The 17,937-nt window shown below is 44.4% G+C and overlaps 1 protein-coding gene across 2 annotated transcripts in view; it reads left to right on the top strand.

Moving 5' to 3' along the window:
- The window catches only part of map3k20 (mitogen-activated protein kinase kinase kinase 20), a 38,807-nt gene extending 21,246 nt beyond the window's left edge, over positions 1–17,561 (top strand). For both annotated transcript variants that reach the window (XM_045694305.1, XM_045694306.1), the window contains exons 10-11: positions 15,915–16,053; positions 16,235–17,561. In XM_045694305.1, the coding sequence (XP_045550261.1) occupies positions 15,915–16,053; positions 16,235–16,999 (904 nt within the window). In that variant the 3' untranslated portion in view covers positions 17,000–17,561. The remainder of the gene's footprint in view (positions 1–15,914; positions 16,054–16,234) is intronic.
- The last annotated feature ends 376 nt before the right edge of the window (positions 17,562–17,937 follow it).

Raw genomic sequence — 17,937 nt, 5'->3', positions numbered from 1 at the left:
TTAATTATTTAATTTGTGGTGCTGACTTGACTGCCGGTTATTGGAGGGAAACGATTTCCTCAACATCAATGCCATAGTAAAACGCTGTTTTTGGATATAAATATGAACTTGATAGAACTAAAAATGCATGCATTGTCTAACATAATGTCCTAGGAGTGTCATCTGATGGAGATTGTAAAAGGTTAGTGCATCATTTTAGCTGGTTTTATGGTTTTGGTGACCCTGTCTTTGAATTGACAAAACATTACACACAGCTATTGTCAATGTACTCTCCTAACATAATCTAACTTTATGCTTTCGCCGTAAAAACCTTTTTGAAATCGGACAACGTGGTTAGATTAAGGAGATGTTTATCTTTCAAAGGGTGTAAGATAGTTGTATGTTTGAAAAATTTGAATTTTGACATTTATTTGGTTTCAAATTTGCCGCTCTTGAAATGCACCTGCTGTTGATAGGGTGCACCACGGGTGGCACGCTAGCGTCCCACATAGCCCCAAGAAGTTAAACTGGCAGATGTTCTGAAAGAGCTGCAAAACCTGGACCCGTATAAATCAGCTGGGCTAGACTCTCTGGACCATCTCTTTCTAAAATTATCCACCGCCATTGTTGCAACCCCTATTACCAGTCTGTTCAACCTTTCTTTTGTCCGAGATCCCTAAAGATTGGAATGCTGCCACGGTCATCCCTCCTCTTCAAAGGGGGTGATACTCTAGACCCAAACTGTTATAGACCTATGTCCATCCTGCCATGCCTTTCTAAAGTCTTCGAAAGCCAAGTTAATAAACAGATCACTGACCATTTCAAATCCCACCGTACCTTCTCCGCTGTGCAATCCGGTTTCCGAGCTGGTCATGGGTACACCTCAGCCACGCTCAAGGTCCTAAACGATATCATAACCGCCATCGATAAAAGACAGTACTGTCCAGCCGTCTTCATCGACCTGGCCAAGGCTTTCAACTCTGTCAATCACCATATTCTTATCGGCAGACTCAATTGCCTTGGTTTCTCAAATGACTGCCTCGCCTGGTTCACCAACTACACTGCTCAAAAAAATAAAGGGAACACTTAAACAACACAATGTAACTCCAAGTCAATCACACTTCTGTGCAATCAAACTGTCCACTTAGGAAGCAACACTGATTGACAATAAATTTCACATGCTGTTGTGCAAATGGAATAGACAACAGGTGGAAATTATAGGCAATTAGCAAGACACCCTCAATAAAGGAGTGGTTCAGCAGGTGGGGACCACAGACCACTTCTCAGTTCCTATGCTTCCTGGCTGATGTTTTGGTCACTTTTGAATGCTGGCGGTGCTTTCACTCTAGTGGTAGCATGAGACAGAGTCTACAACCCACACAAGTGGCTCAGGTAGTGCAGCTCATCCAGGATGGCACATCAATGCGAGCTGTGGCAAGAAGGTTTGCTGTGTCTGTCAGCTTAGTGTCCAGAGCTTGGAGGTGCTACCAGGAGACAGGCCAGTACATCAGGAGACGTGGAGGAGGCCGTAGGAGGGCAACAACCCAGCAGCAGGACCGCTACCTCCGCCTTTGTGCAAGGAGGAGCAGGAGAAGCACTGCCAGAGCCTTGCAAAATGACTTCCAGCAGGCCACAAATGTGCATGTGTCTGCTCAAACGGTCAGAAACAGACTCCATGAGGGTGGTATGAGGGCCCGACGTCCACAGGTGGGGGTTGTGCTTACAGCCCAACACCGTGCAGGACGTTTGGCATTTGCCAGAGAACACCAAGATTGGCAAATTCGCCACTGGCGCCCTGTGCTCTTCACAGATGAAAGCAGGTTCACACTGAGCACGTGACAGACGTGACAGAGTCTGGAGATGCCGTGGAGAACGTTCTGCTGCCTGCAACATCCTCCAGCATGACCGGTTTGGCGGTGGGTCAGTCATGGTGTGGGGTGGCATTTCTTTGGGGGGCTGCACAGCCCTCCATGTGCTCGCCAGAGGTAGCCTGACTGCCATTAGGTACCGAGATGAGATCCTCAGACCCCTTGTGAGACCATATGCTGGTGCGGTTGGCCCTGGGTTCCTCCTAATGCAAGACAATGCTAGACCTCATGTGGCTGGAGTGTGTCAGCAGTTCCTGCAAGAGGAAGGAATTGATGCTATGGACTGGCCCGCCCATTCCCCAGACCTGAATCCAATTGAGCACATCTGGGACATCATGTCTCGCTCCATCCACCAACACCACGTTGCACCACAGACTGTCCAGGAGTTGGCGGATGCTTTAGTCCAGGTCTGGGAGGAGATCCCTCAGGAGACCATCCGCCACCTCATCAGGAGCATGCCCAGGCGTTGTAGGGAGGTCATACAGGCACGTGGAGGCCACACACACTACTGAGCCTCATTTTGACTTGTTTTAAGGACATTACATCAAAGTTGGATTAGCCTGTAGTGTGGTTTTCCACTTTAATCTTGAGTGTGACTCCAAATCCAGACCTCCATGGGTTGATAAAATGGATTTCCATTGATTATTTTTGTGTGATTTTGTTGTCAGCATATTCAACTATGTAAAGAAAAAAGTATTTAATAAGATTATTTCTTTCATTCAGATCTAGGATGTGTTGTTTAAGTGTTCCCTTTATTTTTTTGAGCAGTATACTTCGCAGACAGATTTCATTGTGTCAAATCGGAGGGCCTGTTGTCCAGACCTCTGGCAGTCTCGATTAGTACCACAGGGTTCAATTCTCGGGCCGACTCTTTTCTCTCTATATATCAACGGTGTCGCTCTTGCTGCGGGTGATTCCCTGATCCACCTCTACGCAGACGACACCATTCTGTATACATCTGGCTCTTCTTTGGACACTGGGTTAACTAACCTCCAAACGAGCTTCAATGCCATACAACACTCCTTCCGTGGCCTCCAACTGCTCTTAAATGCTAGTAAAACCAAATGCATGCTTTTCAACCGTTTGCTGCCCGCACCCGCCCGCCCGACTAGCATCACTACTCTGGACGGTTCTGACCTAAAATACGTGGACAACTACAAATACCTAGGTGTCTGGCTAGACTGTAAACTCTCCTTCCAGACTCATATCTTGTTTGGCGCTGGCGTGCCGCTAGCGACCCACCTCGACAACATCCGGTGAAATTACAGAGCGCCAAATTCAAATGACAGAAATAGTAATAATAAACATTCATGAAAATACAAGTGTTATACATCGGTTAAAAGATGAACTTCTTGTTAACCTCTCTTGGGTAGGGGGCAGTATTTTCACCTCCGGATGAAAAGCGTGCCCAAAGTAAACTGCTTGTTACTCAGGCCCAGAAGCTAGGATATGCATATAATTGGTAGATAATGTTTGTGAGTATAACAGAACTGATATGGCATTCGAAACCCCGAGGACAAACCATCCAGGGGAAAAAATGTTTGAGGTCATAGGATTTTCCATTTGTTTTCTATGGGATACCCTTATTATTATTTATTATTTAAATAAATAATTATTATTTATTATTACTACGTTTTAGGGTACCTGAGGTTGGATTAGGAACGTTGTTTGAATCTCCACCCGGCACAGCCAGAAGAGGACTGGCCACCCCTCATAGCCTGGTTCTTCTCTAGGTTTCTTCCTAGGTTTTGGCCTTTCTCTGGAGTTTTTCCTAGCCACCATGCCTCTACACCTGCATTGCTTGCTGTTTGGGCTTTTAGGCTGGGTTTCTGTATAGCACTTTGAAATATCAGCTGATGTAAGAAGGGCTACATAAATACATTTGGTTTGATTTGATTATTAAGAACCTGGTTGCAGTTCCTATGGCTCCCACTAGATGTCAACAGCCTTTTTGAAATCTGACACAGAGGCTGGATTAACAAGGAGTTAAGCTTTATTTTGATGTATAACACATATATTTTCAAGAATGTTAAATATTTGAATTTGGTATTTTTGAATTTCGCGCTCTGCAATTTCACCAGATGTTGGCCAGGTGGGACGCTACCATCCCACCTGCCCATAAGAAGTTAAGCCAGCCACTTTGTCAGATTTCAAAAAGGCTTTATGGCGAAAGCATAACATGTGATTATCTGAGGAAAGCGCCCCGCACACAAAAGCATTCAAACATTTTCCAACCAAGCAGAGGAGTCATGAAAGTCAGAAATAGCAATAAAATAAATCACTTACCTTTGAAGATCTTCATCTGGTTGCAATCACAAGGGTCCCAGGAACACAATAAATGGTTGTTTTGTTCGATAAAGTCCTTCTTTATATCCCAAAAACTCTGTTTTGTTGGCGCGTTTTGTTCAGTAATCCACTGGCTCAAAGGTGGTCAAAACATGCAGACGAATACATCCTAATAGTACCGGTAAAGTTTGTCGAAACATGTCAAACAATGTTTATCACTAATCCTCAGGGTGTCAATTATCTAAATAATCGCTAATATTTCAACCGGACAATAGCGTATTCAATAGAAAGGAAAAAGGACGAAGGGTGAGCACACAGTCAAGTGCGCAAACCAGTACTGCATGCTTCCCCAGTCCCCTAACCAAAAGGTATTTTTCTTCGTCATTTTTCAGAAAACAATCCTGAAACCATGTCTAAAGACTGTTGACATCTAGTGGAAGCCATAGGAACTGCAATCTGGGCCCTAACCAATTACATAGTCAATAGGCATTAAATGGTAAACCACTCGCATCAAAAATATCCCACTTCCTGGATGATTTTCCTCGGGTTTTCACCTGCCATATCAGTTCTGTTATACTCACAGACATTATTTTAACAGTTTTAGGAACCTCAGAGTGCTATCTATCCAATGCTACCAAGTATATGCATATCCTAGCTTCTGGGCCTGAGTAACAGGCAGTTTACCTTGGGCATGTCATTCATCCGAATTTCCGAATACTGCCCCCTGTCACTAAAAAGATATCAAACATCTCCAATCCAAAATCAAATCTAGAATCGGCTTTCTATTTTGCAAAAAGCCTCCTTCACTCACGCCGCCAAACTTACCCTAGTAAAACTGACTATCCTACTGATCCTCGACTTCGGCGATGTCATCTACAAAATGTCTTCCAATACTCTACTCAGCAAACTGGATGCAGTCTATCACAGTACCAAAGCCCCTTATACCACCCACCACTGCGACCTGTATGCTCTAGTCGGCTGGCTCTCGCTACATATTCGTCGCCAGACCCACTGGCTCCATAAGTCTATGCTAGGTAAAGCTCCGCCTTATATCAGCTCACTGGTCACGATAACAACACCCATCCGTAGCACGCGCTCCAGCAGGTATATCTCACTGGTCATCCCCAAAGCCAACACCTCCTTTGGCCACCTTTCCTTCCAGTTCTCTGCTGCCAGTGACTGGAACGAATTGCAAAAATCGCTGAAGCTGGAGACTTACATTTCCCTCACTAACTTTAAACATCAGCTATCTGAGCAGCTAACCGATCGCTGCAGCTGTACATAGTCCATCTGTAAATAGCCAATCTACCTACCTCATCCCCATATTGTTTTTATTTACTTTTCAGCTCTTTTGCACACCAGTTTCACTACTTGCACATCCTCATCTGCTCATCTATCACTCCAGTGTTAATCTATTAAATTGTAATTACTTTGCTACTATGGCCTATTTATTGCCTTACCTCCTCACGCCATTTGCACACACTGTATATAGACTTTCCTTTTTTCTATTGTGTCATTGACTGTACGCTTGTTTATTCCATGTGTAACTCTGTGCTGTTGTTTGTGTCACACTGCTTTGCTTTATCTTGGCCAGGTCGCAGTTGTAAATGAGAATTTGTTCTTAACTGGCCTACCTGGTTAAATAAAGGTGAAAAAAATAATCATTTTTTGAAGCCAGACACAGGACAGAGAGCAGGGCTCACTGTATACACTCACAACCTAACAAGAGGCCCCAGTGTGTGTGTGTGTGTGTGTGTGTGTGTGTGTGTCTCAGGAGAGAAGCTGAATGCATGACCCTGCTGGCTCGTTGGCTTTAGTCTATAATAAGACTCTGGAAACTATCCATGTAGGAGATTCCTCTACTTAGCCTGTCGGGGGGGGGGGAGCGACAGGAAGAAGAAAGAGTTCACATAAGAAGCATATAGGGGGCATCTAGAAGTCAAGTATGGGAAAAGATGGAAGGGGGCACTATTTAGAGAGGACACCAAATGTAGAGGGTGAAAAATAAAACACTGATGAAGAGAGAATAGAGACAAGAGGGAGGAGAGAAAGGAGGAGGGGGAAGAGGGTGACAGATTCTGTTCGTGTTTGACATGAGTGTGGCAAGATCATCAATTATGAGAGAAGAATAGAGAATGAGTGGAAAGATCTGGGTGAGAGAGGGGGAGGGAGAGGGTGGAGGAGGGAGAGAGTGGGGGGAGAGAGTTGGGGAGAGAGAAGTGGAGGGAGAGATTAAGGGGGAGAGAGAGTGCAGGAGAGAGTTGGGGGGAGGAGGGAGATAGTGGGGGAGGGAAAGGGGGAGGGTGTGAGTTGGGGAGAGAGTTGGGAGGAGAGAGGGGGAGAGAGAGAGTGTGGGAGAGAGAGGGGGAGGTAGAGGGTGGTGGAGAGCGAGGGTGGGGGAGAGCGAGGGAGAGAGAGAGGAGGGTGAGAGCGAGGGAGAGAGAGGGGGAGGTAGAGAGCGGGGGAAGGGACAGAGTGGGGGAGACAAATGGGAAGGGAGGTATTTTATAAAAAAATTATAACATTACAATACATTCACAGATTTCACAACACACTTTGTGCCCTTAGGCCCCTACTCCACCACTATCACATATCTGTAGTACTAACTCCATGTGTATGCGTGTGTATAGTGCGTATGTTATCGTGTGTGTATGCATGTGTCTGTGCCTATGTTTGTATTGCTTCAAAGTCCCCGGTGTTTTTTTTATCCGTTTGTTTTTTTTTTAAATCTAATTTTACTGCTTACATCAGTTACCTGATGTGGAATAGAGTTATATGTAGTCATGGCTCTATGTAGTACTGTGCGCCTCCCATAGTCTGTTATGGACTTGGGGACTGTGAAGAGACCTCTTGTGGCATTTGGTATTTTGGTATTTTATTAGGATCCCCATTAGCTGTTGAAAAAGCAGCAGCTACTCTTCCTGGAGTCCACACAAAACATGAAACATAATACAGAATGACATAATACAGAACATCATTAGACAAGAACAGCTCAAGGACAGAACTACACACGTTTATGGCATGTCTTGTGGGGTATGCATGGGTGTCTGAGCTGTGTGCCAATAGTATAGACAGACAGCTCGGTGCATTCAACATGTCATACCTCTCATAAATATTAGTAGTGATGAAGTCAATCTCTCCTCCACTTTGAGCCAGGAGAGATTGACATGCATATAATTCATATTAGCTCTCTGTGTACATCCAAGGGCCAGCCGTGCTGCCCTGTTCTGAGCCATTGCAATTTTCCTAAGTCCTTTTTTGTGGCACCTGACCATACGACTGAACAGTGGGAAGGGAGGGAGTGGGGAAGAGAGAGGGGGAAGAGAGAGTGAGAGGGCGAGGTAGGGAGTGGGGGTAGGGGGAGGGAGAGAGTGGAGGAGACAAATGGGAAGGGAGGGAGAGAGTGGGGAAGAGAGTGGAGGTGAGAGGGAGAGTGGGGAGAGAGAGGGGGAAAGAGGAGGAGGGAGAGAGTGGGAGGGAGAGATGGTGGGAGAGATGAGAGAGAGTGGGGTTACAGAGAGGGAGAGAGTGGGGGGAGAGGGAGGGAGACAAATGGGAAGGGAGGGAGAGAGTGGGGAAGAGAGAGGGGGGGAAGGAGAGAGAGATTGTGAGAGAGAGGGAGGGAGAGAGAGAGTGGTAGGAGGAAAGTGGGGGGAGGGAGAGGGGAGGGAGAGAGTTGGGGAGAGACAGGGGGAGGGAGGGAGAGAGGAAGAGAGGGAGAAGAGTTGGAGACAGTGGGAGGGAGAGATAGTAGGGGTTGTCATTGGAGGAAGGTTTACAGAGGGGAAACGTTGTGAGGAGGGCTTTAAGAGGCGGAGAGAAGTAGGAATAGGAGATGAGCAGTGTGATTGGGGTTCGGAGAGAGGGAGAAGTTTGAAGAAAGGGAGAAGTTTGAAGAGAGGGAGAAGTTTGAAGAGAGGGAGAAGTTTGAAGAGAGGGAGAAGTTTGAAGAGAGGGAGAAGTTTGAAGAGAGGGAGAAGTTTGAAGAGAGGGAGAAGTTTGAAGAGAGGGAGAAGTTTGAAGAGTTTAGGGAGAGGGCGAGGGAGATATGTCCATGTGTCAGATGTCTGTATATTTAGGTGTTGTGTGTCTGTGTTCCATTATATCATTTCATATCACAGACTAAACAGTGCCCCATAGTGGAATAAACTGTCAGCACTAGATAGATAGTGACCTAATGCCAGAACCAGACAAGAACCTGACACCCTCAGCACACCTGCTTGGACAAACACCTGCCTGGAGGTGACAGCATTCCCTCTCCCACATGCCCCTCTAGGCACAACATAACCAACAAAAACGGGTCACAACTCCTGCAGCTCTGTCGCACGCTAGGTATGTACATAGTCAAAGGTAGGCTTAAAGGGGACTCCTATGGTAGGTACACCTATAGCTCATCTCTTGGCAGTAGTACTGTAGACTACTTTATCACTGACCTCAACCCAGAGTCCCTGAGCGCTCACAGTCAGCCCACTGACACCCCTATCAGATCCCAGCAAAATCACAGTCTACTTGAACAGAACAATACTCAACCATGAGGCATCAAAGCCAAAGGAACTGAGTAATATAAACAAATGCTATAGATGGAAAGAATGCAGTGTGGAAACCTACCAAAAAACAATTAGGCAACAACAAATTCAATCACTTTTAGACAACTTCCTGGACAAAACATTCCACTGTAATAGTGAAGGTGTAAACGTGGAAGTAGAAAATCTGAACAGTATATATCTGACCTCTCAGCTTCCCTATCAATTCAAAAAAATTCAAACAGGAAACCTGAAGAAAAGTAACAACAATGACAAATGGTTTGATGAAGAATGCAAAAACCCGAGAAGGAAATTGAGAAACCTGTCCAACCAAAAACATAGAGACCCAGAAAACCTGAGTCTGTGCCTTCAGTATGGTGAATCACTAAAACAATACAGAAATACAATACGGGAAAAAGAAGGAACAGCACGTCAGAAATCAGCTCAATGTAATTGAAGAATCCATAGAATCTAACCACTTCTGGGAAAATTGGAACACACTAAACAAACAACAACACGTAGAGTTATCTATACAAAATGGAGATGTATGGGTAAGCCACTTCTCCAATCTTTTTGTCTCTATACCGAAGACAAACAGCAAAAACATATACATGATCAAATACAAATCTTAGAATCAACTAGTAAAGACTAACAGAACACACTGGATTCTCTAATTACCTTGAATGAACTACAGGACAAAATAAAAACCATCCTCAGCTCTGGCATCTTCCCCAATACTTGGAACCAAGAACTGATCACCCCAATCCACAAAAGTGGAGACACATTTGACCCCAATAACTACCGTGGGATATGCGTCAACATCAACCTTGGGAAAATCCTCTGTGTTATCATTAACAGCAGACTTGTACATTTCCTCAGTGAAAACAATGTACTGCGCAAATGTCAAATTGGCTTTTTACCAAATTATCGTACAACAGACCACATACTCACCCTGCACACCCTAATTGACAAACAAACCAAAACAAAGGCAAAGTCTTCTCATGTTTTGTTGATTTAAAAAAAGCCTTTGACTCAATTTGGCATGAGGGTCTGCTATACAAATTGATGGAAAGTGGTGTTGGTGGAAAAACATACAACATTATAAAATTCATGTACACAAACAACAAGTCTGCGGTTAAAATTGGCAAAAAACACACACAGTTCTTTCCACGGGGCCTTGGGGTGAAAAAGGGATAAAGTCCCACCCTCTTCAACATCTATATCAACAAATTGGCGAGGGCACTAGAACAGTCTGCAGAACCCGGCCTCACCCTACTAGAATCTGAAGTCAAATGTCTACTGTTTGCTGATGATCTCATGCTTCTGTCACCTACCAAGGAGGGTCTACAGCAGCACCTAGATCTTCTGCACAGATTCTGCAAGACCCGGGCCCTGACAGTAAATCTCAGTAAGACCAAAATAATGGTGTTCCAAAAAAGGTCCAGTCGCCACAAATACAAATTCCTTCTAGATACCGTTGCCCTAGAGCACACAAACAATTATACATACCTTGGCTTAAACATCAGCACCACAGGTAACTTCCACAAAGCTGTGAATGATCTGAGAGACACGACAAGAAGGGCATTCTATGCCATCAAAAGGAGCATCAAATTCCACATACCGATTAGGTACTTGAATCAGATATAGAACCCATTTCCCTTTATGGTTGTGAGGTTTGTGGTCCGCTCACCAACCATGAATTTACAAAATGTGACAAACACCAAATTGAGACTCTGCATGCAGAATTCTTCAAAAATATGCTCTGTGTACAACGTAGAACACCAAATAATGCATTCAGAGCAGAATTAGGCCGATACCCACTAAGAGCTGTTAAATTCTACAACCACCTAAAAGGAAGCGATTCCCAAACCTTCCATAACAAAGCCATCACCTACCGGAGAAGAGTCCCCTAAGCAATCTGTTCCTGGAACTCTGTTCACAAACAGACCCCACAGAGCTCCAGGACAGAAACATAATTAGACCCAACCAAATCATGAGAAAACAAAAACATAATTACTTGACACATTGGAAAGAATTCACAAAAAAACTGAGCAAACTAGAATGCTATTTGGCCCTAAACAGAGAGTACACAGTGGCAGCATACCTGATCACTGTGACTGACCCAAATTTAAGGAAAGCTTTGACTATGTACAGACTCAGTGAGCGTAGCCTTGCTATTGAAAAAGGCAGCCGTAGGCAGACCTGGCTCTCAAGAGAAGACAAGATATGTGCATACTGCCCACAAAATGAGGTGGAAACTGAGCTGCACTTCCTAACCTTCTGCCCAATGTATGACCATATTAGAGGTACATATTTCCCTCAGATTACACAGACCCTCAAAGAATTCAAAAACAATCCCAATTTTGATAAACTCCCATATCCGCTGGGTGAAATACCACAGTGTGCCATCATATCAGCAAGATTTGTGACCTGTTGCCACAAGAAAAGGGCAACCAGTGCAGAACAAACACCATTGTAAATACAATCCATATTTATGTTTATTTATTTTTCCTTTTGTACCCTAACCATTTGCACATCGTTACAACACTGTATATATACGGTTGAAGTCGGAAGCTTACATACACCTTAGCCAAATACATTTAAACTCAGTTTATCACAATTCATGACATTTAATCCTAGTAAAAATCACCACTTTATTTTAAGAATGTGAAATATCAGAATAATAGTAGAGAGAATGATTTATTTCAGCTTTTATTTCTTCCATCACATTCCCAGTGGGTCAGAAGTTTACATACACTCAATTAGTATTTGGTAGCATTGCCTTTAAATTGTTTAACTTGGGTCAAACATTTCGGGTAGCCTTCCACAAGCTTCCCACAATAAGTTGGGTGAATTTTGGCCATTTTTCCTGACAGAGCTGGTGTAACTGAGTCAGGTTTGTAGGCCTCCTTGCTCGCACGTGCTTTTTCAGTTCTGCCCACACATTTTCTATAGGATTGAGGTCAGGGCCTTGTGATGGCCACTCCAATACCTTGACTTTGTTGTCCTTAAGCCATTTTGCCTTGCTTGGGGTCATTGTCCATTTGGAAGACCCATTTGCGACCAAGCTTTAACTTCCTGACTGATGTCTTGAGATGTTGCTTCAATATATCCACTTAATTGTTCTCCCTCAAGATGCCATCTATTTTGTGAAGTGCACCAGTCCCTCCTGCAGCAAATCACCCCCACAACATGATGCTGCCACCACCGTGCGTCACGATTGGGATGGTGTTTTTCGGCTTGCAAGCCTCCTCCTTTTTCCTCCAAACATAACGATGATCATTATGGCCGAACAGTTCTATTTTTGTTTCATCAGACCAGAGGACATTTCTTCAAAAAGTAGGATCTTTGTCCCCATGTGCAGTTGCAAACCGTAGTCTGGCTTTTTTATGGTATTTTTTGAGCAGTGGCATCTTCCTTGCTGAGCGATCTATATAAGACTTGTTATATGTCGATATAGGACTTGTTTTACTGTGGATATGGACACCTTTGTACCTGTTTCCTCCAGCATCTTCACAAGGTAATTTGCTGTTGTTCTGGGATTATACACTGCTCAAAAAAATAAAGGGAACACTTAAAACCTCTTGGGGCTATGTGGGACGCTAGCGTGCCACCCGTGGTGCATCCTATCAACAGCAGGTGTATTTCAAGAGCGGCAAATTTTAAACCAAATAAATGTCAAAATTAAAAATTTTCAAACATACAACTATCTTACACCCTTTGAAAGATAAACATCTCCTTAATCTAACCACGTTGTCCGATTTCAAAAAGGTTTTACGGCGAAAGCATAAAGTTAGATTATGTTAGGAGAGTACATTGACAATAGCTGTGTGTAATGTTTTGTCAATTCAAAGACAGGCGTCACCAAAACCATAAAACCAGCTAAAATGATGCACTAACCTTTAACAATCTCCATCAGATGACACTCCTAGGACATTATGTTAGACAATAAATGCATTTTTAGTTCTATCAAGTTCATATTTATATCCAAAAACAGCGGTTTACTATGGCGTTGATGTTCAGGAAATCGTTTCCCTCCAATAACCGGCAGTCAAGTCAGCACCACAAATTAAATAATTAAAATGAGAAAACATTGGTAAAATATTATATTGTCATTTAAAGAATTATAGATTTACATCTCTTGAACGCAATCAACTTGCCAGATTTAAAAATAACCTTACTGGGAAATCACACTTTGCAATAATCTGAGCACTGCGCCCAGAAAAATATGCTTTGCTATACAGACAAACGGCCATGTTGGAGAGATCTAAAATCGAAAATACTATGTAAATAATCCATTACCTTTGATTCTCTTCATCAGATTTCACTTCCAGGAATCCCAGGTCCATAACGAATGTAGTTTTGTTCAAAAAAGCTCATAATTTATGTCCAAAAAGCTCCGTGTTCTTAGCACATGATCTAAGCCAGCCGGACTTCTCGTCATGAACGAGGGGAAAAAATATATTTACGTTCGTTCAAACATGTCAAACGTTGTATAGCATAAATCATTAGTGCCTTTTTTAACCAGAACATGAATAATATTCAAGGTGGACGAATGCATTCTCTTTTATAACGTATTGGAACGAGGGTACCCAACATGAACTCGCGCGCCTGAGTCTAATCGGCCATCACCGTTCCAAAGCTCTTGTTCGGTCAGATCTCACAGTAAAAGACTCAAAACACTTTGTAAAGGCTGGTGACATCTAGTGGAAGCAATAGGAAGTGCCAAAACATTAATCAACCCCTGTGTGTTTCAATGGCATAGGCTTAAAGGTAATTCAACACATCAGGTATCCACTTCCTGTCAGAAAATGTCTCAGGGTTTTGCCTGCCAAATGAGTTCTGTTATACTCACAGACACCATTCAAACAGTTTTAGAAACTTTAGGGTGTTTTCTATCCATATATAATAAGTATATGCATATTCTAGTTACTGGGTAGGATTAGTAACCAGATTAAATCGGGTATGTTTTTTTATCCAGCCGTGAAAATACTGCCCCCTAGCCCCAACAGGTTAAACAACACAATGTAACTCCAAGTCAATCACACTTCTGTGAAATCAAACTGTCCACTTAGGAAGCAACACTGATTGACAATAAATTTCACATGCTGTTGTGCAAATGGAATAGACAACAGGTGGAAATTATAGGCAATTAGCAAGACACCCCCAATAAAGGAGTGGTTCTGCAGGTGGGGACCACAGACCACTTCTCAGTTCCTATGCTTCCTGGCTGATGTTTTGGTCACTTTTGAATGCTGGCGGTGCTTTCACTCTAGTGGTAGCATGAGACGGAGTCTACAACCCACACAAGTGGCTCAGGTAGTGCAGCTCATCCAGGATGGCACATCAATGCGAGCTGTGGCAAGAAGGTTTGCTGTGTCTATCAGCGTAGTGTCCAGAGCATGGAGGCGCTACCAGGAGACAGGCCAGTACATCAGGAGACATGGAGGAGGCCGTAGGAGGGCAACAACCCAGCAGCAGGATCGCTACCTCCGCCTTTGTGCTAGGAGGAGCAGGAGAAGCACTGCCAGAGCCCTGCAAAATGACCTCCAGCAGGCCACAAATGTGCATGTGTCTGCTCAAACGGTCAGAAACAGACTCCATGAGGGTGGTATGAGGGCCCGACGTCCACAGGTGGGGGTTGTGCTTACAGCCCAACACCGTGCAGGATGTTTGGCATTTGCCAGAGAACACCAAGATTGGCAAATTCGCCACTGGCGCCCTGTGCTCTTCACAGATGAAAGCAGGTTCACACTGAGCACGTGACAGACGTGACAGAGTCTGGAGACGCCGTGGAGAACGTTCTGCTGCCTGCAACATCCTCCAGCTTGACCGGTTTGGCGGTGGGTCAGTCATGGTGTAGGGTGGCATTTCTTTGGGGGGCCGCACAGCCCTCCATGTGCTCGCCAGAGGTAGCCTGACTGCCATTAGGTACTGAGATGAGATCCTCAGACCCCTTGTGAGACCATATGCTGGTGCGGTTGGCCCTGGGTTCCTCCTAATGCAAGACAATGCTAGACCTCCTGTGGCTGGAGTGTGTCAGCAGTTCCTGCAAGAGGAAGGCATTGATGCTATGGACTGGCCCGCCCGTTCCCCAGACCTGAATCCAATTGAGCACATCTGGGACATCATGTCTCGCTCCATCCACCAACGACACGTTGCACCACAGACTGTCCAGGAGTTGGCGGATGCTTTAGTCCAGGTCTGGGAGGAGATCCCTCAGGAGACCATCCGCCACCTCATCAGGAGCATGCCCAGGCATTGTAGGGAGGTCATACAGGCACGTGGAGGACACACACACTACTGAGCCTCATTTTGACTTGTTTTAAGGACATTACATCAAAGTTGGATCAGCCTGTAGTGTGGTTTTCCACTTTAATTTTGAGTGTGACTCCAAATCCAGACCTCCATGGGTTGAAAAATTGGATTTCCATTGATTATTTTTGTGTGATTTTGTTGTCAGCATATTCAACTATGTAAAGAAAAAAGTATTTAATAAGATTATTTCTTTCATTCAGATCTAGGATGTGTTGTTTAAGTGTTCCCTTTATTTTTTTGAGCAGGATATTTCACTTCGCACCAAAGTACGTTCATCTCTAGGAGACAGAACGCGTCTCCTTCCTGAGCGGTATGACGGCTGCATGGTCCCATGGTGTTTATACTTGCGTACTATTGTTTGTACAGATGAACGTGGTACCTTCAGGCTTTTGGAAATTGCTCCCAAGGATGAACCAGACTTGTGGAGGTCTACAATTTTCTTTCTGACGTCTTGTCAAGCAAAGAGGCACTGAGTTTGAAGGTAGGGCCTTGAAATACATCCACAGGTATACCTCCAATTGACTCAAATGATGTCAATTAGCCTATCAGAAGCTTCTAAAGCCATGACATAATTTTCTGGAACGTTCCAAGCTGTTTAAAGGCACAGTCAACTTAGTGTATGTCTGACCCACTGGAATTGTGATACAGTGAATTTTATGTGAAATAGTCCGTCTGTAAACAATTGTTAGAAAAATGAGTTGTTTCATGCACAAAGTAGATGTCCTAACCAACTTGCCAAAACTATAGTTTAACAAGAAATTTGTGGAGTGGTTGAAAAACGAGTTTTAATGATTCCAACCTAAGTGTATGTAAACTTCCGATTTCAACTGTATGTTTCCCATGCCAATAAAGCCCTTTGAATTGACTTGAATTGAGAGCTCTAGACAACGTAAGGGAATGGACAATGGGCATAATATAACAGTAGCTCTCCTCTCTGTAGGTGTGAGATAGATGCTACGTTGGAGAGGTTGCGGAGGCTGGAGAGAGACCTGGGCACTAAAGAGAAGGAGCTGGAGGAGAGAGAGCAAAGACTGAAACTGTGGGAGGAGAGACTGATGGAGAGGTCCAATGTGACACCTGTGAGTAGCCTACATGTTTGGCCGGGTTTCAAAGACCACAATGCTTCATTCATGTACGTGTTCTATTTGTTTTACAACCTTATTTGAGATTAAATATTAGAAAGAGTCATGTTGTAGAGTATCAAGCCCCTCAACCCCCCGTCTCCATCCCCCCATCCCCATTTTTCTTTCTCTCTTTCAGTTCTTCTCCCCTATAGCATCAGGCATCAGTTCGGAGTTGTTCTTCCACTCTCAGTCTCAGGAGTCCAACAACGCCAAGACATCCTGCCTCATCCGAACCCTCAGCAATGGAGAGAAGGACAGGGGGATGGAGGGAGGGATGGACAGGGGGATAGGGGGGTTCCAGTCCATGCTTAGAGGCTTATCAAGCAGTCTTGGGGAGGCAGCTGGGGATGGAGGGTTGGAGGTAACCTGGGGAGAGAGAGAGAAGGAGAGGGGGACTGAGGGAGGGATAGTTGGGGGGTGTCTGGCGCTAGGGGAGGAGGGGCGTTTACAGATAATGCTAAAGGGGTTCCAGGGTGGGATTGGAGAGGTAGAGGGGGAGACTGTGGAGGGGGGGAGTATGGAGGGAGGGAGGCTACAGTCCATGTTTAGGGAGCTGAGTAGGGGCAGTTTGTTCAGGGACATGCTATCTTTAGCTGATATTGAGGGGGTAGAGGGGGTAGGTGACATGGACATGAACATGGGGGAGATAGGTGACCTGGGGGTGGTAGTGGTCAGGGGGGATACGGCTGGGGTCATAAGTCATAAGGTCAGGAGTGAGTTAGGGGTCAGAGGTCAGGGGGTGAGGTCGGGAGTACAGATGAGCATGTGGACAACGTCCAATCAGAACTCTTCTAAGACTTGCAGCATGCGACAGGGAACCAAAATCAATATGGCCGCCACCGCTGAGGCGTTAGACATGAACGTGATGGAGCTGAGCTGGTCTGACCACGACAGTGACTAGGAGAACACACAAACACACAGGGATACTGGGAAGGTACACACACACACCACACACACAATTTTGTTTTTGTTACGTCATTATTTTATTTTTTAATTGAAGCCAAAGTTATCCACCCCCTGTTGTGAGGACTTTAGGGGATAATAGTGAAGAATTGTCAGCAGTGTGGATTTCCTCCTGCTAACTGTCATGTTATTCTGGTGTATTGAAGCCTTTAAAGTGGTATGCAACTGATGTGCCATATTAACAAGTGTTACATAGACCAGAGAGCAGTTTGTGGAAGCTAGGACTCCAGTCCAGGGTACCATCCAATGTTCTATGCTTTTAGACCATTGATCCAGTTCATTCGTTCAAAACTAAACTTTGAATTCAATTCAATTCTTACTGTGATCAAATGGATTCTTACTGTGATCAAATGGATCCTTACCGTGATCAAATGGATTCTTACCGTGATCAAATGATCCTTACTGTGATCAAATGTGTAAAACTATTTTGCAGCTCCCTTCTCTTTATATATTGTATTGTTTTTCAATAAATTCAGAAAAGTACTGATATTTTCATTTAAGTCATATGACAAACATTTTTGTTTCAACATTTTTGTTCCATACAAATGTCTTTATACTGTATTTCAAAAGCAGCATAAAACCTGGTTTGAGAGATTATGTAGTAGAGGAAAAGACACAGCCTATGAACAACTAATGAAATAACTACCTCACTCCGTTCCTACCCCCCCCAAAATCCCTTAAACCAACAGAGGAGCAGGCCCCTCATCCTTCTTCACCTCATTTCTCCTGCCTACCCTGACAGCTGACTCACACAGTGAGCAGCATTGCTACCCCAGCTAGTACCAACTTGGCTCGTCTCTCTGCTGATCTCCCTCCCTCCTCACCCCCTAACCTCTATCCCCTACCTCTTCACACTGACCAGCAGCGCCACCCCGG

The sequence above is a fragment of the Salmo salar genome, chromosome ssa14 (genome assembly GCF_905237065.1).
Source record: "Salmo salar chromosome ssa14, Ssal_v3.1, whole genome shotgun sequence".
Lineage (NCBI taxonomy): Eukaryota > Metazoa > Chordata > Actinopteri > Salmoniformes > Salmonidae > Salmo > Salmo salar.
The sequence above is the reverse complement of the archived record's forward strand: the minus strand, read 5'-3'. Positions and strand labels throughout refer to the sequence as shown.